The sequence below is a fragment of the Cervus elaphus genome, chromosome 11 (assembly GCF_910594005.1).
Source record: "Cervus elaphus chromosome 11, mCerEla1.1, whole genome shotgun sequence".
Lineage (NCBI taxonomy): Eukaryota > Metazoa > Chordata > Mammalia > Artiodactyla > Cervidae > Cervus > Cervus elaphus.
The window spans coordinates 5,060,018-5,081,058 of NC_057825.1; the positions used below are offsets into that span (position 1 = coordinate 5,060,018).

Sequence of the window (21,041 nt, forward strand, 5' to 3'; positions counted from 1 at the left end):
AAGGAAATTAGAGAGAGGTACCAGACAAGGCAGCGGGGACTGATGTCATCACTTCCGTTCAGTCGCTCAGTCGTGTCCAACTCTTTGTGACCCCATGAATCGCAGCACGCCAGGCCTCCCTGTCCATCACCAACTCCCGGAGCCCACCCAAACTCATGTCCATTGAGATCCAACCATCTCATCCTCTGTGGTCCCCTTCTCCTCCTGCTCTTAATCTTTCCCAGCATCAGGGTCTTTCGTCATAAGAACAAAGGAGGTACACACATGTGCACACGGGTCATAGTTTCCTGATGAGAGATGAGCATGGGTCTCTGTTCCCCAGAAGGAAGGTGAATGTGTGCCCAGGAGCCTGAATTCTCCTGAGTCATTTCCCGGAGGGTACTCGGGAGGCCTCCTGCTCCCTGTTACAACCGCATACATTGGCCCCAGTGATCTGCAGGGACCCTGAAAGAGCAGGACCGAGAGAATGGAGTCCTTTTGTTATTTTAAAGGCACATCTACCACATTTGGCACAGAAGCGCTCACACAACTGCTCTGCCCAGGAACTACGCCTAGCCAATTTGATCAGCGCCCCCTCCCCCTTTTTTTCAGACTACTTTACAAGTGATAAAAGAAAGTCATGCAGACATTATTAGTGTTCTCTTTTTAGAAGCGATCCTGGTATATGTGAACTTCAGTATTTATATACACTTGCATTAGTGCCATCCGTGTTTTGAACCGTCTGGCGCATCCCAGGTGAAACGCGGCGTTCGGAAGGATGTTGGAGCTTGAGGTGTGGCCTGTGAGAGCCAGTCTCCGCCTGCAGTCTTGCTGTTACAGAGGACAGCCCTGCATTTGCTGAGGCAAGCTCAGCGCTTGCCTGGGGTGGACCACTGCCCGGACCCAGTAGCTGTGGCTTGGAAAGCCTTGCCTCAGCTTCCAAGGGTCCGAACTCCTCCTGCCTGCACAGTTGTGTCTTCCAAATCCAAAGCCACCAGTTTCTAGAAGGTTTGCTTAGCTACTCTGGCACGACAGTGGCCCGGAGCCGCCCCCAATTCCCAGCTCTAGCAGGTTCCTCCCCCACCCATTACAGTCCCTCCAAGCCTGTCTGTCACTCTGCACTAACAACCACCACCTCTACCCCGATCATCTTCTTTACCTGGGATGTGTATTTTTGATGCCAAGCACCAGTAGATTAATTCCTCTAATAAAATATAAAAATGCTTCTAAGACTTTGCCGCCCCGCTCTGCATTGTCATCAGGGAGGAGCCCAGAGCCCTGACTCAGCATGCTAAGAGTCCGCTTGAGGTTGACTACCTGGCTGTTGTTCTCACTTCACACAGTCAGACCTAGCTGGAAAAAAATGCAAGTGTCTCCGTTGAATTTATCTTATTAGGGGATTTAGGTTATGTTAATGCTATAGCTTCATTAATTACCCCATATCAATAATAAAAAAAAAAAAAAGCAGCTTTTAGCCTCCTAGCGCAAGAGAGGAGAAGAAATGGTGGTATCAAAGGGAACCTTCAAAGACAGCCAGAGCTGTCTCCAGGGTAATTTCTGATCCCCGCATTCTTCCCACTTCAAAGTTGGATGTGTGTGTGTGTTTGGGTCGAGGAGGCTGGGGGAAGCTTGAATCTGATTTCTCTAATAAGTGTTGGCATCAGCCCCGTTTGATATTAGATGCAGGGAACATTTTGATTTGTTATAGCCTTTGAAATTGTTCAGACGACCTTCAGAAAAATGGCCTCTTGTTACTGATGGGGGAAGGGGAAATCCGGTTTAAGTCGTATGCCGAGGGTGCCCGGAGACGGTGCTCTCAGCATTTTTTTTTAGTAACAAATGTATGTCCTGATTGAAAGTGAAAAGTTGAAGAAGAACAGACCTGTAAAACTCCTTCACTTTTCTATTCTCTGGGGGAGAGTGGGCAGACTTAAGCAGATGACCCAGTAGAAGTTTGTGGCTTGGACAACTTGGATGACCGTCAAGGAATCCATCACCATTGCAGGTTTATAGCACCTCCTGACCCATCACCTGTTGACATTGCAGGATAAAGCTACTAGGAAATGAAAGCTCTAGATGTTGAAGTCTCTGTGAGGCTTACAAGTTTTATTTGGAAGTGTCAGTGTCAGGTCATTTATAGTTCATTGTAGTTTTTTTTTTTTTAAATGAAGAACTGGTAACTTTCTTATGAGCTGCCATCATTTTCACTTGCCGCTAAAGGAATTTTAGGGCCGATGGTTGTCACATGACCTGGCCTGGAAGGTTTGTCATCTTGAACTTTGCAAGAATGCCCCCTGCCCTTTGAACTGTGACAGCTTGGGGGGGCACCATGTGAGTCCCCTTCCATCTGGATTATAGCTACAGGGCCCTCTTATTCCTGGGTTAAGAGCTGGGGCCTCTTTTTTTTTAAACTGTTAATTTTGTATTGGGGTATAGCCAATTAACAATGTTGTGATAGTTTCAGGTAAATAGTAAAGGGACTCAGTCATATATACATATGTATCCATTCTCCCCCAAACTCCCCTCCCATCCAGGCTGCTATATAACCTTGAGCAGAGTTCCCTGTGCTATATAGTAGGCCCCTCTTGGTTATCCATTTAAAATAGAGCAGTGTGTACATGTCCATCCCAAACTCCCTGACTGTCCCATCCCCCGATCCTTCCCCCAGCAACCATAAGTTGGTTCACTAAGGATCACTGACCCGATTTTGAATTCTCTCCCACATATTAATTGTGTGATGTTGGACAAGTCGCTTAACTTCTCTGAGCTTCAGTTTCCTCAGCTGTGGATTGGAAAAATTTTATCATCACCATGTGACTGCTGAGCGACTTTAGAAAGATAACACAGGTCAGTGTAGGCTAAGCACATAGTCATCAGCAAACAGTATCCGTCCTCCCTGGTGGTGCCAGAGATGCCAATGGTGGTGACTGCCGTCATAGTCAGCATCGTTGGCCTACCGATCTGGGGATGTTCGGACTTCTCTCTTCGGTGAGTAAAATTGGCTGTAACTGCTGTCACGGGTTCTTCTTGTGCCTCGAGAGGACCTTTGATGTGTGACGTGAAGCCTGAGAGCAGGTGAGTCTGTACTGAAGCAGCTGGTCGTTGTGGGGTGCGTTTCCATTTTACCTGAGAAGAGACCACATTCCCACCTGTAAAATACTCACTCTGATCCCTGGAGTCCGACAGGCTGCTCCTAAGACGGCAGGTTCAGCCCCAATTACCAGAAAGTTGACTCTTCCATTTTAAGATCTTTCTTAGTCCTGCCCAGAATACTGGGGGGACAGTTTCATTTGTTTTTCTTGACACTATAGTTCAGAATCATTTCTCATTCATGGGGCTGAAAGTTTTGTAGCTTCCAGAATCCTCATTTTTGAGTATTGCAGTCAACAAAGAATCAGTAGCCATGCCCTCCTCTGCGACAAATAAGCTGAAGCTAATAAATATTCACTTGGCTCCATCCCGGCTCCCTGAAATGAATTTCTGAAATCTTCCTGGCCCTGAGGAGAGGCAGGGCACTGACTTCAGAACACTTGCTTAAACGGCTTTCTTTGGCATAAATCTAGCAGAAAATCAAGGACAAACTGCCTGCCATGCCCTCCCAGCAGAGGGGGAAGCCATTGTCGTTGGATCTGTCTCTCAGCCCCGCGCACCTGGGAGACAGTTGTACTGCCTAATGTCCTTCTATCCCAGATGGTCAGAACCAGTCCCTGGGGTCCTGAATAAGATATTTAAACCACCTTCCAAAAGAGCAGTGTGCTCACTTGGAATGAGCAAAGTATGTTTTGAGAAAGCACAATTTAGCTAGAGGGTCCACCCCTTAATTAAACCTGTGCATACTTCTCTCTGGATAATTTTTCTATTTAAAACATTTTGCAGGTTCTTGGTTTTTTTTTCTAATATATGTATATAATTTTCTCTTTTAAATGAAGATTAACTTTTCAGTCCACATGCCGATTCTTCCTTTTTTCTCTTTCCGAGGCCCTGTGTTTGTGTCTGCCTGTGTGTGATGGGAACAGGCAGGAAGGAACTTCAGCAGCAGCAGCTGTGGGCTGAAAATGGAAAGAGAGCTAGATTCGTTCCAAGTTCAGACACTGATGTGACTTTTCCCAAAATTTAGACTTAGAATCTTTGGCATCTCCCTGTCATCTTGGCAGTGATCTGGTAAAACTAAAAGATACAAAAAGTCGTTCTCATTCCTTCCCCAATGTCTGAGTAGTCTTTAAATGTAAAGTTTGTGAAGCTCTGGGCTAAACTGCGACACTAAGATCATGATATGAACCTGACTTATCCTCCCAAATATGACCAGCTGCCTAGCAATTTTCTTCAACAGAACTGCCAATGTAGGGAATTAATAACTTCACATGTGTATTTGGAGGTTTCCTTCAGAGTTATCTGGAGGTAACATGTCACTTTTCTCCCTTCAAATTGCTAACCTATCCAATTAAAATCTGATGTCTGAAGATGTTTAAAATTCTTAATCCATCCATTAGCTTAACGTACGGGGCAGTGACTAAAAACTGACACCCTCTTTCTGGAGAGCAGTTCAGCCAGAGTAGGAGGAGAGGGGTCAGGTGGGGGCCTCTGTGGAAATGCAGGGAGGAGGCGGTTCTGCAGTGGGTGTGGCGGGAAGCAGACCGGTTGAAATCAGCGTTCAGTCACAGCTCTTCCTTCATTGTTCCTGGGCTTGGATCTGCTAAACTTACCCTCTCCAACAGGAACCTACCAAGGACCAGAGAGGATGGGGGGCTCCTCCAGACCACCCAGGTCCTTTTACTTATGAGCAGGAAGAGCCAGAAGAACGGCACGCATGCCTGTTCCCAGCCCAACCTTTCCCTTCCGAGGACGGCTTTCAGAAAGCCCTCAGAACAGAGACAGAATTCCAGCCTGCCCCACATCAGGCGCAGCGCTTCCGGTCTCCCCAGAGCAGCCTCCCCAGCTGACGGCTCCTTATGCTCCCAGTCGCTCGAGAGTCAGCACACCACACACAGGCTGAAGCAGCCGTGTCTCAGCTTCCCACCATGACCACCGGCCAACTCCAAAGGCAGATCTCAAGAGGCCCACTGACCGGGCGTTTCAGTTTGCGCCACTCTTGAACCCGTGTATTAAAGCCAACTTCTGCGCGCCCGTGGGGCCTCCTGACGGCCCCTTTTAACCTGCACCGCTCCCTCCCTGTGTTGGGGGCAGTTCTGGTTTTGCCATGCTCCCTCTTGTCCTAACCTCCTGAAACAGTGAGAAGGCATTGATTTAATTTCTCATACAACCTGTCAAACCAGAGTGGCTTTGGTTAGACTGAGCCACGGAGCACCCCGTGCAAGACCGAGTGTGGCCCAAGGACTGGACTCTGAACTCTGCCCACATTTCATCTCAGACCTCTGTTTCCCCAACCAAGGGTTCCTGACACAGGGCTTCATCACAGTGAACCGATGGAGCCCTGTGAAAACACATGGACAAATCAATATATTCTCGGGCCCACTCCAGACCTCCTAATTCAGACATTCCAGGGAAGGGACCAAGAAATCTGTAGATTAAAAAACAAAGACTTTCCTCAGGGCCTCTGATGCCAGCCAGGTTTGAGCACCACCAAGCGAACCCATCCATAAGAAGCTTCCCCAGATTACCATGGGCAGTCGAATGGCTCCAAACGCAGTCTCACCATCTGGGAAGGGAGGTTGCTGATAGGACCAGCTCCCCGGGCTCGTCCTGGGGAGTGGTGGGGCAGGGCACATGGAAGGCCCAGTGCGGGCCTGGCAGGGAGCAGGTACTCACCAGCGGGAGTCTACTTTCCTCCCCGTGTGCCTGTGACATGCCCCGTCCTGTGCCAGGACAGTGTAAACAAAAGAAAGAAAGCATCAGTCAGTTTTAAGTGTGATGAAAATATTTAATTTTTGAAAGGATAAAGAGAAGCAAGACAACAGGTACGGGGATGATATTTTAAGACAGAGGCGATGCCTCTCTGACAAGTGATGCTTGAGCCAAAGGAAGTGTACGAGGAGCTGTGCGAGGGTTTGTGGGGGAAAGCAGTCCAGGCACCACAGGAGCAGAGGCCCTGGGGCAGGACTGACCACGGCAGTCGAGCGATGCAGGCGCACCGAGGTGGGACTCAGTGTCAGAAAAGTGAGCACGAAGCTCAGCTCATGGGCCGTGGGCACGGCAGGCACCTCAGGCTGACTTCTTTATTTCTCTTCATTTCATCTGCTTAAATCACCACAGTTGATAAAGAAGAAATCCCAGCATGTGTTTTTCTTATAATTATAGGATTTTTTCAAGCTTAGTAACAGTAGTTATAATATCATTTCTTGGAGTCCACAGTTCTAAAATTGATGCTGATATTTTATCTCTTTCCCCCCACAGCTTGATATATGGTCCAAATCCAACTATCAAGTGTTCCAGAAGGTGAGTTTTCCTTTTTGCTTCTTCCTCAAGAGGCTTTTAGGGAAATTCAATGACTTCGAGGTGGAAATATTGGTCTTAAATCAGAGACCTTTTAAAAAGTGAAAAAGCCAGACCCAGAAGTCTGCTCACTCTGGGATTCCACTTATGTGACATTCTGGAAAAGACAAAACATCAGTGACAGAAATCAGAGCAGTGATTGCCAGGGCTTGGGAGTGAGGGCAGGAGATGGTCCCCGGAGGGGAATCGAAGAACATGTCTGGGTGATGGCAATATCCTTTGTTGTAATTATGGGATCACACAACTGTATGTTTCAAAACTCACAGACTAAATGCCTACAAAGGGCAAATTTTACTATGTAACAATCATACATTTAAAGAAAAAATCAGAGGCTTTTGAGTTCTCCCAAGATCAACCCACAATTTTGTTTGTTTGTTTATTTATTTCTTTTTGGCTGTGCTGGGTCTTTGTTGCCGTGTGAGGACTGTCTCTAGTCGCAGGGAGCGGGGGCCACGCTGGCTGTGGAGCGCAGACCTCTCGTTGCGCTGGCTTCTCTTGCTGTGGAGCGCTGGGCTCCAGGGCCTGTGGTCTTAGTGGTTGTGGTGCTTAGCTCCCCCGCACAGCATGTGGGATCTTCCCGGATCAGGGATTGAACCCTTGTCTCCTGCCTTGGCAGGTGGATTCTTAACCACTGGACCACCAGGGAAGTCCCACCACACAGTTTTTAAATTCAGTTTCCCACAGCCCTGTAACCTACACATGTGCCTTAAGGCTGGGCTGAAGGAGGAGGCCAGCCCCACCCTCACCCTGCCCCCACCCCCACTCTGTACTACAGTGTGGGGTACATCTTTTTCAGGTGTCGGGCTCCCTGAAAGAGAAATACTATCTGGGAGATGTCAGAAAAAGAGGAAATGTGACCAGAGAAAATCCATTTCCAGCTCCCAGTGGTGGAAGGGTCCCTTCCCTGGACCAGCTCAGTACCTGGGGCTTCTGAGGGTGCCTCCCACAGCGCTCAGGCCAGCTCCCCTGCAGGGCACCAGCCTCCTTCTGTGCCCTCCAGCCTGTCTCTGCTTCCATCCAGCAGTGCAAATGATAGAGGAGGCCGTCAGTCCACTTGTTGCCTCCTCGTTCAACAGCAGTTATTTATTTGCCCCTTTGCCGTGTGCAGGTTCTGGGCTCGGTGCTATAGGGGAAACAAGACAAACAGGGAGAGAGGGTCAGGAAGGGACTCCAGGCTGTTACCTGGGGGCTGTGGTCAGGGACAGGAGGGTCTCCTTCACATCAGAGTGATCACAGGAGTCCTTTATGCAACATGAGTTAAACCGAGACAGGAGGCAGGTGAAGAAGCCAGCCATGTAGAAAGCCACGGGGAGAGGGTCCCAGGCTGAGGAAGTGCAGCGCTGAACCCCGTGTGGAGGGGGGACTTGGCATAGCCCTGCACCACGGGGGCCCGTGTGATGGAGCAGACAGACGGAGGGCAGGTGGGAGAGAGTGGGATTTGGGGCCCGGCCGGCAGGTGCCTCTCAGTCTTGGTGCAGAACTTGAATTTTATTCTCAAATCAGTGAGGGACCACTGGAGGGATTGGTGTGGAGGAAGGACAGGATTTTCAGAGCTGGGCCCGAGTTTCCCCGCTTGAGTAACAGCCGTGTCCGGGGTATGCCAGTAGCTCAGCATAGGATAGTGGTGGTGGTTTCTTCAATTGAGGCGAAATTCATGTAACAAAACTAACCATTTCTAATCGTTTTAAAGTCAGCAGTTCCATAGCTTTTAGTACTTTCACAGCATTCTACAACCATCACCTCTGTCAAGTTGTAGAACATTGTTCTCATCCAAGGGGAAACCTTGTTCCCATTAAGGCGTGGGCCTTGGGCTTCGTGGGCTGCCCTGGCGGCTCAGACGGTAAAGCGTCTGCCTGCAGTGCAGGAGACCCGGGTTCAGTCACTGGCTCGGGAAGATCCCTGGGGAAGGAAATGGCAACGCCCTCTAGTACTTTTGCCTGGAAAATTCCATGGACTGAGGAGCCTGGTAGGCTATAGTCCATGGGGTCGCAAAGAGTTGGACATGACTGAGTGACTTCACTTTCTTTCTGGGCTTCGTATCAAAGGAGCATGATGGACCAGCCTCTGATGGTGTCTGATGTACCTCAGTTCGGAGCGCTCTCTGGACCCCTCTCCAGTGAAAGGGGGAAGCCAGGGATAGATGTCCAGGGCTGGGGAGGGTCTGAGGCTCACCCCCACTTGTCTAGGGAGCGTGTGCAAGCAGGAGAACGTCCTGGTCTTATCACGGCTGTGTGCACCGTGCTGCCCTGGATTGGATCCTGAGCCAGGTAGGACTTATTAATGGAGAAACTGGTGAAATCCAATTAAAGTCTGGGCTGGACTCAGTCACAAGTAACCAACATTGGTTTCTTGGTTGTGATGAACCTACCTGATAATGACAGATGCTAACAGCGGGGAAACTGGGTAAAGGGTCTGTGGGAACTGTATGTACCATTTCTGCGGTGTTTCTGTAGGCCAGAAATTAGTCTGAAATTTAAAATTCATCTTGAAAAATCATAGTGTGGACTCTTCTAACACGTCTTTACCCAACTGAGGTACCCAGACACAGAAAGGAAAAAACAGCCTCCCTCTTTGGGTCCAGCCCCTAAAGGAAAGACGTCCATAGTCACGTGAGGCTAGCATAGGCGACACTGTGTTAATCCAGGCGCTCTTATCTAGGTGACCAGACCCACTATACCTGTTCAGCTCACATAGAGCCTCGGCCTTAACTGCTAACTCTGTCCATGCCAATGGCTCTTGTCGTTTCTCCCCTAGGAGCTGGTTGAAAAGCATTCTGAGGAGAAAGAACGCTGCTTGTTATCTGTATCTTGTTTCCCTCTCACAGTGAGGAACATTAAAATGGTTTGGATTTGTTTTGTTTTGTTAACCTGGTTTATCTTCGTGTCCTCTGGTGTTGCAGTTCGTTACTTTCTGGCTCCAGGGAAGGCAGGCGATGACTTCAGCCCCTCCACCGCCCGCCCCCCACCCCCCGGCCCCCCAGCATCACAGACCGATAACCTGGGATTTTAACAATGGTCCAATTTCCATTCAAATACCCTTCATGAGGGAGGGCCTTGCCCAGGCTTGCCTTGGCAAATAAATTTTTTAACGTTCTGTGTGGTATTAAGTATTTTTGAATGCAAGCAGAAAGTTTATTAGGAAGTTGTAAAATGTGTGAAACACAGATTTGGTGAAGCACGGGTTTAGAGAGAGAGTGCTATATTTATATTCTACTGCCCCTAAAAATAACCTGCCAATCGCTCTTTATATGTCTTTAAAACTAAAAACACGATGCGGCAGGGTTTAAAATTTGATATTAGCTAGTTGGAGAGACTCTGGCGCACCCACCACTTCCCTCCTTGTAGTTGATGTAACCTGTTCGAAGCAGTGGAAGTGGAAGAATTGGTAGAGATGGGGACTTTGTCTCAGCTGGTGAATGGCGTGCTCTGTTTGTGCAGAGCAGTCATCCCTCCCCTCACCTGTATTTTAACTAAATGGACTTGACCTCTGAGACTGACCTGCACTAGATTATAAAGAGTGACAATTTGGAGGCAGGAGAGAGTGCTTTCTGATGAGAATGAAAGGCAGGTGATGTTAAGGTCCTTTTTCTCATTTCAGGGGCAGGTAATAGTTACTGGATTACAGAATCCACTCCCTTCCCTCCTGAAGCATTGTCTCTTTGCTGTCAAATGAAGAAATATATTGGAAAATGACGTAGCACAGAATTGAGTTGAATCCTTTATCATCATAGTCGCGTGGCAGGGCGTCGGGATCTTGTTCTCTTGGGAGACGCTGGTGAAGAGGATGAGGAATGTGTAGTGTGGAATCACGGCGGGGCAGGGTTGTGACCGCACTGGGCTTACTTCATTGTGCTCATCTCAGGCCGTGTTGGAGGTCGGAGGCCAGCCCTATCTATGCCACAACCAGACCACTCACTGAAAGCAAGGCCGGGGCCATATGTTCCCTGCAGATTCTGAAGGCCGGGTCCAGTTGACGGGATGTTCAGCGTTTCAAACTCAACATGCCAAAGGAAGAGATGACATGGCAGCATTTCCCAACTCAGCTTTTTAGTATCAGCTTTTTCTTAGAATTCTGTTTTCTTCCTGTCTGCCCACTTAAAGTCTAGGTGTCCTGATTGATGTTTCTTGTAGTGTTTCCCAGAAAGACACTGCTGGGGATCGCAGTGGTGAGCCTTCCCTTCTGCCCATCATCCACCCGCTGACGCCCACCCAGCAGCCCGACCAGGGGAGACTCACTGAGCAACCCTGATCCAGGAAGATTGACCTGGAACAGAAGTCAAAGTGACTGAGAAAGTGCGAGGTCAGGGAGGATCCTTGGTCACCAGCGAGAAGGCATTTCTCGGGCAGGAATGTGTCCTCACCGTGTAGGTAGATGGCGGAGCTGAGCCCCGGCACTGAGACGGGGACACTGGCTGCCAGAATGGCTGTCCGGGCATCGCTTGGGGAGCACTCTCTGCATTGCCCTGGGGTCGAGCCCTAGCACTCCCTTTCCTAGGCAGTCATTATGTGGTTGCAGTTGCTGCGAATCGTGTGTGTTTTCTTGCCCACAAGTAGCAGCGGTGGCCACTGCAGAGAGACCCGACGGGAAGGCGGAAAGCCCTCCCAGGTCTTTCCCTGCAAAGTGACAAAGCTGGGGCTGGGAGGGGGCATTGACTCACAGAGCCATGCCAAGCTCACAGTTGCCTTTTTATTTCTGGAAACTCATACCTGTCAAATTCTCCTCAGTGTGATCCTGGCTCCCCAGGTTAAAGACGAGCACGCAAGGTACCAAGGTAAATCCGACCCCCGGAAGCTAGCATGACCTGCCTTTTGTCTGCTACAGGGCCTGTCGGCGAGCCCTTTCCCTCGTCCTCATTAGCCCCCTTCCCCGGTGGTGGGGCGCAATGGAAGGCCAGGGACAGCTGGCCGTGGGTCCGCGGCTGCCAACAGGCCCCCGTCATTTACCGCGGTGCCCCGGAGGCGCTGTGCACTCGGTCCTGGGGCGAAGGAGCTTTTTATAGCCGGCAAGTCTCCAGCAGAGCAGATTCAGAGAATGGAGCTTGGAAATAGGGGGGACCGTCTAAAAGGGCAGAATCACAAAGAGCTGGGAAAGGTTTCAAGCGTGTTTGGATTTTTCTGACATTTAAACTCTGCAGGGGCACTCACTGTTTTGATCTTTAACCTCCTCTCTTCAAAACAGTGGGCATTTTCATCCAGTAACTTGGGAAGAGCGGGAGCAACTCTGCAGCTACTTAGCGAGTTAAATCCTGGCAGGGAGGCCAGAGAGACGGGGAGGGCTCTCAGCCCCAGGTAGGCTGGCGGGGACGAAGAGGTGGCATCGGAGGGTCCGGCCTGCACCCCAGCCCTTTCACTCAGGGGAGAGCACAGAAGTCGCAGCCCCAGGTGTCCAGGACTGCCTTGGTCTGTATTCTAGGGGCAGCATAGGGAAGAGGAACCCCTTCAGTCCCTTACTGAGCTTGGCCGTGGAAGGTGGGCTGGCCGCCACTGCTTTTCCATTCTTGGGTTCACTCATTCGTTTGTTCACTCCCTCATTCAGGCTTCGATCCCAACACTGGCCTCTGTGGGGGGAGGCTTTATCCAGGGGAAGCTTTATTAAGTGGCTACCCAGAACTTGTCAACAGATGAGATTCTGTCCCAGAAAAGTCAGTTCTCTGAAATTTCTGAGGCACTGAGCCCCTCGCATAAACCAAGTGCCTATTCACATTGTTGCTCGTTGGCTAAGTCCTGGCCAGCTCTTTTGCCAGCCCATGGACTGTAGCCCGCCAGGCTTCTCGATCCATGGGACTTCCCAGGCAAGAACACTGGAGTGGGTTGCCATTTTCTCCTCCAGCCTCCCCAGATAGCCCGTGACAAACCTAACTTGTCACCAGTTCCAAGCCCAGGAAGGGGGGCTGTCCCAACGTGGGGTGTTCCCAGAGGACAGGACTCGCCTCTTGCTTAGGGCTGTGCATGTCTGTACCTGCTGTGGCATCGAACATCCCCAGAGGGGCTCAGTAAATACTCATTCAGTTCTTTTCAGTCTTGTGCCTTAGAATATCTAAGGATCTTCCCACCAGCTCATTCCCGTTTCCTTCCAGAAGCCCCTCTTCAGACAGCACAGAGAAGGCCCTGGAAGGTCTGTGGCTGTGGTGAGAGCCCTACCTTCTGCCAGGTCTCTGTCCTTGCTCTTGTCGGGTGTCCCGCTCAGATGAGGCCATCAGCAGAGGCCCTGCACCTAGAGGGGACAGCCCCCAACCCAAAAAGGGTCTCACATTTATAGGAAGGGCCTCTGTTTTGTCCCCTTTTCTCTTAAACGCTAACCTTTTCCAAAAGGCGAGCACGTACAATGGACCAGATATGGTGGCGTTGGCGTCCCGGTTCCGTGCTTTTGTCTCTGCCTCCCAGGTGTGTCTTCGTAGTCCCAATCGGAAAAGCCAAGGGAGCGCCTTTGGCCAGTGAAGGGCTGAGGGGCAGCTTCGTGAAGGAAGGTAGATTCCTGCTGGTGGTCTCCGTGAGCGATGGCAGGGTGACGCTGAAGGAGCCAAGCCTTGGGCTGTCGACAAGCTTCAGGACAGGAGAGGTGACGGACAGTTCCACGGTCATCCCAGAGGGCAGCCCTTCCCTGAGCGGAGAGCCGGACTGCATTGACTACACTGGGTCAGCAGAAAGAAGGGAGGAGGGGATGCCGTTAAGTGTCAGCCCAGGGCCCTGGGAGCTGAGAACAGGCGGGGACCGGGGGGCGGGCCTTCCACTCACCCTGAGCCTTAATCACCCCATTGTCTCTTAAATATTCACAAGCTTCTAAAGCAGGATAGGGTTGATCACTTATTTTCCCACCTTACTGCCTCTGCAAGGCTCCCTGCACCTCCACAGAGGGTGGTCATGACCAAGAGCCTCCCGCAGACCCAGGCTTGAGTTACCGCGAAGCAGGAAAGCCCGCCTGCCGGCTGGAAGTGGTTTGTGGTCTCTACCATTAGAGGAGTCGCAGAGGACTTGCTCTCATCTCGTAGCTTCCTTCTTCCTGAGGGCTTGCCTGAGATGCGTGTGCCCTGGGGCAGAGCCTAGCAGCTGCTTCTGGGAAGCCCGGCCTCTTGCCCTCCCCCAGACCCCTTCCCACACCCCCAGCATGTTCCCGGCAACATGCCTGTCCCCCCCACTGCACCACCATGAGGCTCAGCCTCACTGGTCACGTTCCCCACCGTGACCAGTCCAGAGAGAGGCAGTCCGGCCAGGCTGCCGCGTGTTCAGACCTGGGCTGGCCACTACTCCCCGTGTGGCCTCCCTTGCCTCAGTCCCCTCATCTGTGAAACAAAAGGCATAAGGGTACCTGCCTCACGGAATCGGCACCCCAAATTACAGACCACCCCCCCAGCAGTACCCTTTGGGCAGCCCTGACGGGCTGATGTAGAATCACGGTCCCGGGACCTGAAACAGTGCCTTGGTGTCCTGAGAGGGCTGGTGGCCCCTCTGGCCATCCCCTGAGATGGGAGCGTTCCCCACCCAGCAGGGCTGCCGAGAGGCTCCCAGCGCCACGGCAGCAGAGCCGGCTCTTGGGCTCTGCAACATCTGCTCTTTCTCCTGCGGTTGCATCAGTTTCATGGGGCAAGTAGGTGGTATTGTCTGTATTCTTGGGAGCCCAGATGTCTTTGGATGTGTTTCTCTAACCACCAGGCTGTTCCCGCAGAAAATAACATCACACCAAGTGGGTACAGAGCAATTCAGGTGTCCTCGGGCTTGGGCTCTGCCAGCAGCCAGCAGCAGAGCCTGGTGTTTTACCATCTGGAGAGCACTGAACTTTCTTCGTTCAGCTGAATGAGGAGTCTTGGTTCCTTAATCCTGGGAAATGTGAAGGACCTTTTGCAGGGCCTCCTCTCGCCCCGCACAAGGCCCTTGTGGCGGCTGAGTCACTGTCTGACTCTGCCACCACGCGGGCTGTGCAGGTGCCTCTCTCCATGGGATTTCCCAGGGGGGCATGCTGGAGTGGGATGTCATTGCCTTCTCCAGGGGATCCTCCCAACCCAGGGATCAAACCCACATCTTCCTGCATTGCAGGCACATTCTTGACCCTTGAGCCGCCCAGGGAAGCTGCACGGAGCTGGTCAGGACTGGAGAGTTCCCTCGAGGCCGCCGTAGGGTTTCTGTTCACCCAGGTGTTCCTCCCCAGGCTACCCCATGACCTCAGCTTTTCCCACCCCTGAACACCCCCCTGTTAGTCTGCTCCCCTAACCCCACCAGCCAAAAATAAATCCATCGCATCCTGCCTTCTCCATCTCTCCTTCTCTTGGGGTCCTACCAGGTGAGTGGAGCCAGTGCAGAGCATCGCCTGCGGCGAGGCAGGGACTTCTGGTCACAGTCGGGCAAGCACAAAACCAGAATGTCCACAGGGTGTGCTGGGGGTGCAGGAGGGCCCGGGGTGGGGGTGGAGCCCCCTGGCCTAAATCTCCCGGCGGGGAGAAGAAGTTAGCCAGGGCCAGGGCATCCCAGGCTTGAGGGCAGAGCAGAGTCAGGGAAGCCGGTCTGGGAGGAGGGGTTGCCAAGGCATCAGTGTCACTGGGGTGTGATGTGGGGCTCAGTGGAGACAGGACCGGGCCCCTGGTCATCGAGGACCACATACGCGTGCTCCCGTGTCGGGAAGGCTCCTGCAGGCGGCTGCCGAGTGGCCTGGGGGAGACACGTCTGCCTCCGGAGGATCTGCAGCCAGTCTGCTCGAAAGTCCCGGGCACTGAGGGGCTTTACTTTGGGGCATTGGTGGCATCCTGGCTGGGACTTCCAAGAGGGTCAGATTGGAAACCCCTCACACCAGACAAAAACTTCTTTGTGGAAGGCCCCAGTCTACGTGCCCCAGGCCATGTTCTGTACTTTACAAACAAGACCTCATCCTTCTCAGACAGAACTTGATCTCAAAGCCACAAGGAGGGGTTTTGCACAGGATGGAGCAGTGTCCATCTTTGCTCCCCAGTTCCCGCCCAGACAGCCCTGCCTCTATCGGCCCCACAGCGTTGCCGGGGGACAGTTAGTTATAAGCCCTCATGCAGATGGCTCCTTCATCAGCACAGAAGGAAACATTGATCTTGTCTAAGTAAATCCCTAGTCCCCTTGGACCGCGATGCTTCCTCCTCAGGCCTCTGGGCGTGTGAACCCGTGGCACACAAATCCAGGGTACGGATTAGAGATTCGAGCCAAATGATGAAAATGAAACCCCATGCTTACAGCCTCCCGGACTTCGTCCCAGCGTTGCAAGTCAGTCTCTGCACTGCTCAGCATTGCCCCCAGCCCCCAGCACTTTCAGGACTTCATAACTCAGTTTTAAAACAGTGATGGTTCCTCTTTTTATGGAATGAGTCCTTCTGGGACTGTTTTCAATATTCTCCATAAAACCAGTGCTCACCCTTGGGGCAGCTCTGCTGTCTCTCTAAACATTTAACATGCTCGGTTCATTTCTTTGACTCCCAGACCCACAAAGAATTTTCTCATTCCACGAGATTCCCAGTGTCCCTCTCATTAAGGGCAGGTCTGTCTCTACCCAGCGTGGAGACCCAGACTCTTAGCCTTCAAGTGTATCCCGCAGATGAAAGTTTCTTTTTATTGCTTTGAGTGGCAGAAGCAGCGTGCGCACAACAAAGTAACAAATGTTTGGCTTTGCTGCCTGCTAGTCTGTGCTGCAGTCTGTCTGAAACCGGTGGAGATGGGAAGAGGTTCCCAAGAACACCGCTGTGCTGATGGTCTCCCTGGTTCTGAGCTCTTGGTAACCGGCCCAGAATTTGAGGACCCCGTGAGGCTGACATCCCATCAGGACAGCAGGTGGAGGCAGGCAGGACCCGGTGCCCCTGCCGCCTGCTGGGACCAGCTTGTCTTTTCTAAAAGAACAGAGGGCTTTCATGTCTCTCCGGTTGGCCCGAGGGCGGCGCATGACACAAGGGCGCCCTCGGGGCGTTCAGTCTAGGCCCTGCAGCAGCGCCCACGAAAGCGAGACCTCGAGGCGCCCAGTGATCCCCGCCTCTTTTACTGAAGGCCAGTGGGGGGAGTGATGTGGCCAAGGTCACCCAGGTAATTAGTGAGGAACCCAGGCCGGAGCCCTGGCCTCCCGACAGCTCCAGGTCATCTTCCCCGCACCCCCTCGCTGCCGTTTGTTCACGGTCATGCCGGCATCGAGACGCTCCGCTTCACAGCGGGTGCGAGCCGGCCCTGCTGGAGCAGAGCCAGATCTGGGTCTCTACCAGACTCTCTTAAATAAGCAACTTCTAAACACTCGGGCACTTAACTTCTCCTGTTTATTAATCTTGCAGGATGGACTTTTAAGAGGCAGAGGCCCCAGCTCCCCTGACTCAGCAGGCAAGGCCCTGGGCGTCGCGGGCTGCATGCGGGCAGAAGCTGTGCTCTCTGTGCCGTCCGTCCACTGCCTGCCTGAGGAAGGGCTCTGCGGTGCTGGGAGCCGCTGTCCGGGGTGGGAAGTGGCCTGTTCACCTGTGGTTCCTGACTCTGCTGAAATCAGAGTCCCCCTGGAGGAGCTTTTTAACCACACAGAGCCTGGCGCCCGGCTAGACTGCCTCCTAGAAGCTGGGGGGTGGTGCCCGGCGGCCCACCTCCCGAGTCTGAACGCCTTACTCTGCTGTAACACCAGCTGTGCCCTCTGGCCTGGAAGCCCGCACAGAGTCAGGATGATCCTGCAACCATAGTGGACTCAGGAATCCCTGAGGACAGTTCCTGGGCCACCACGAAATACAGCACATTCTTTTTAAAGGAGGAAACTGCTGGGGGATGGAGGCCTGGTGCCCTCCCCGCATCTCACTGACCCTTTCTGCGTATCGCCCCTTTGTTCTCCCCTACGGACACCTCCCCTTTGAGCTTCCCTTGTGGCTCAGCTGGTAAAGAATCCGCCTGCGATGCGGAAGACCTGGGTTCAAGCCCTGGGTTGGGGAGATCCCCTAGAGAAGGGAAAGGCTGCCCACTCCAGTATCCAGGCCTGGAGAATTCCATGGACCATATACTTCATGGGGTTGCAAAGAGTCAGACCAGACTGAGCGACTTTCACTTTGATGGACAAAGAACAGAGCCTATCTGGCCACCATCAAACCCAGGCCCTGAGGGGCCAGCCTTCAGCAGAAAGTAGCCTAGCAGGACTTGAACCTGTTCTCCCCGCCACCCGCCCCCCCACAGCTGGAGGCGGGCACACGTGGAGGGAAGAGTGGGCTCTGAGTGCCAACACCACCCCTGCAACAGCAGCCCCCCTGCCAGACTCTGCTTTCAGTTTTCCTTGATGCACACAGGTGCACGCCTGACTTGACACTGCTGGCTTTACCTGCCGTTTCCCCCTTCGTTCTTTCTGCAAGGCCAGGAGACTCACTCCCTCTTGAGCTCTGGGGGGTCCTGGGTGGGCCGTTGAGCGGGAAGGGCAGAAGCTCCCGGTGGGGGAGGCGGAGGGCAGCCGCGCCAGTGGGGAGAATGTTGGTGGTGAGAGCTGAGGCGGCATGAACAGGCTTGGGACCGAGTCCCGCCTCCATCTGAGAGTCCTGGGCTCCACTCCCAGTGGGGGATGGCCTTCTCTGCCTCCTGTCTGTACCCCCTACCCCGCAGGCTCTATCCACCCCCCAACCCTGGGGCCCTGCCCTGCTGCTCAGGAGCCGCTTGGCTTGGGCACGTCACCTCCCTGTGGCTTCGCTCCCTCACTTGGAGTGGAAGTCGTCCCCTGTTCGTAGCCTCCTCCCAGGGTTGTGGGGAAGGGGAGGGTGACTCCCGCTGGGTGGGTGTCAGCCCCTTTTCACGCACTGTCCCTGTATTGACGCATTTAATCCTCGTCCACAGCCACCTGGCTCCTAAGTGACAGGCACGATCCAAAGGGGCGCAGTCAGCCCTCGCTCAGAACCGGTGCTCAGTCGCTGTCGACTCAGAGCCCTGCCCTGGCTGCAGGCGGTTCCACGTAGGGTTCAGCTGAAACAGCTCGTGACCTCCCCGGGACCCTGTCGATGTCAGCTCTTTGCACACAATATGGCCAGGGAGCTTCCAGAGGCTTGTTGTGACTGGCGTCTCTTCCAGCGTGTTGACTGGCAGCTGTTCCAAGGTCTCTTGAAAGACTCCTCTCTCTCCTTCTGAGCTGAGTTCCCTGTCGGTTTGGGTGCAGGAAGACCTCTTCTGCCTCTCTGAGCCTGGGAAGGGGGGTGGTTTGTAAGCTTGATCGGTGGAGGAAAAAACTGGGAGTCAGTTTCACAGAGCAGAGTGGGTGTGTTGGCAACAATAGAGGCATCACCCTCCCTGCAGTCCAGCCCGAGCCGGGGCTGGGGGTGGGGTGCACACCCCAAACTGAGCCAGAGCATCTGCACTTTCTCTTGGCCTTGAGGATAGATGGGACATCTCTTGGCAGAGTCCCTGGTGTCTGCATACTCCTCCTTGAGGCCCTCTGTCTTTCTGTGGCGTCCTCTTCCTGCCTGTACGGTCACCCCTGCCCGCCTCCTCCCAATCCTCTTTCCCGCTTCCCCTATCTCCTTGGCTTATTGTTACTTTCATGTCGTCTCCTCCCTCCCTCTCCTTGGGTTCACCATCTGCTTTGATCTTTTCTGCGCTGTCTTCAAACCCGCACTCACTGGTGGGAAGAATGGCCCCTCTCCCACGAGAGCATTAGTGCCCTTCTGCGGCCTCCGCTGCTGGACGGGGTGGCTTTCATCTCCCAGCGGAATCTCATTAGCTCGACATCACAATGGGACCGAGCCTCGGTGGGGTTGGCCCGGAGTCAGTTTAAATTAGTTAATAGCCATCTTTGTTGCTGTTGCCCCAGGCTTGTTTTTTTCTCCCACATCTTGGATGCTGAGTGAAAAAAAGAAACAAAACAATTTTGTTGTTAAAAAGTGTAAAACAAAACAAGTACTGAAGATGGAATGTTTTGACAAAAAGGAAGATCAATGCAGGTGAATTTCTCCAGTATCTGACGACCATGTCATACCCAACCGCGTTGGACTTCAGCCCTGGGAACGTGAAAACCAGGGGAGGAAATTTGGGAGGTGTCAGGAAGGGAAAACATAGCAAACCAGTTAGCTTTGTTTCCCTCTACTAAAATATTTCTGTAATTGGAGATGGGAAGTTGAAGAAATTCAACGATCGTGTCAGCGCTGGAAAAAGCTGCCACCATTTGGCAATGAAGAGAATATACTGGACCTTTTGAAAAAGAGCCTGAATTTGGCCAAGTTGCTGACCCAGTAATGGGAAAACTGAATCCGTGCCCTGCCTGGGAGCCAGATGCCAAAACAGAGCTTTGGTGTGTGACCCCAGCCATTTCTGGAAAAGGATGTTTTCTAGTTAGTGTGGTTTGTCCTGCTCTGGAGAAGCCTGTTAGCCCGGCAGCCACATTTCCAGACCTAACCTGCACCTAGCAGTGGGACTCTGGCTTTCTGCATCCTTCGCTGCGCTGGGAGGTGGTGGGCAGATGACACTGGGGCTCGGGACAGGAGCCTCTGTGCACAGACCGCAGAGCTGGCCAGGGCGTCTCCGGAGGCAGGCGGTGTGGGCGCACACACCCATTGCCCCTCACCAGCTGTGTTGCCTGTGAGTTTCCATTTCTTCGTCTATAAAGTGGACCTGGGGACCTTTCCCTGGTGGTTCAGTGACTTTGACTCTGCATTTCCAATGCAAGGGGCCCAGGTTTCATCCCCGGTCAGGAAACTAGATCCCACATGCTGCAACTAAGAGCCAGCACAGCAGAGGTAAAGAATCTGCCTGCAAAGCAGGAGACCCAGGCTCTGTCCCTGGGTCAGCAAGATCCCCTAGGGAAGGGAATGGCAACCCACTCCAGTATTCTTGCCTGGAGAATCCCATGGACAGGGGAGCCTGGCAGGCTACAGTCCTGGGGTCGCAGAGTCGGACAGGACTGAGGGACTAAAACACACACACAGAATGAACCTAGGAGACGACCCGACCCAGTGCGTGTGAGGAGTAAGTGAGCGGGGCACGTGCCTCATAAGCTCTCATTAATGTGGCTATCCTCGATTCATAAAATCAGCCCACGGTCCTGAAAGAGCACCTTCCAGAGGTAAGGAGAACCCCACCGGTCCACGACCGTGGCCCCCGCCCCCCTTCCCACTGTAGCTACGAGATTTGGCTAGTGTACTTTGTTTTCGATTCATGAAAAAGACGAGCGATCCTTCGAGTTTGTGGTCCTTTATTTCGCTCATGCCCCAGGAGGAAATGCCTTTTTCCTCTACTGCACGTTTTCCCCTAGCCTGCCTCCTGAGCGGCCTGGCTCCTCAGCTGCTGGGGGGCTGCTGGAAAGGCCCAGGCTTGGCCTCACCCCACACCTGCCTGTGATAATCAGCCAGTGGTCATGCATGGCTGTGAGAGTTGGACTATAAAGAAAGCTGAGCGCCGAAGAATTGATGCTTTTGAACTGTGGTGTTGGAGAAGACTGTTGAGAGTCCCTTGAACTGCAAGGAGATCCAACAAGTCCATCCTAAAGGAGATCAGTCCTGGGTGTTCATTGGAAGGACTGATGCTGAAGCTGAAACTCCAATAGTTTAGCCACCTGATGCGAAGAGCTGACTCATTGGAAAAGACCCTGATGCTGGGAAAGATTGAAGGTGGGAGGAGAAGGGGACGACAGAGGATGAGATGGTTGGATGGCATCACTGACTTGATGGACGTAAGTTTGAG

General features: G+C 52.7%; 1 protein-coding gene across 2 annotated transcripts in view; it reads left to right on the forward strand.

The window, feature by feature from the left end:
• MED27 (mediator complex subunit 27) overlaps nucleotides 1-21,041 on the forward strand; it is a 218,366-nt gene that overhangs the window by 192,231 nt on the left and 5,094 nt on the right. Inside the window, exons 6-7 of one of the 2 annotated variants that reach the window (XM_043916543.1) lie at nucleotides 6,331-6,372; nucleotides 9,184-20,087. In XM_043916543.1, coding sequence (XP_043772478.1) covers nucleotides 6,331-6,372; nucleotides 9,184-9,438 — 297 coding nt within the window. In that variant the 3' untranslated portion in view covers nucleotides 9,439-20,087. Of the gene's footprint in view, nucleotides 1-6,330; nucleotides 6,373-9,183; nucleotides 20,088-21,041 lie in introns of those variants that run through there. The other variant, XM_043916544.1, reaches the window with a different exon arrangement.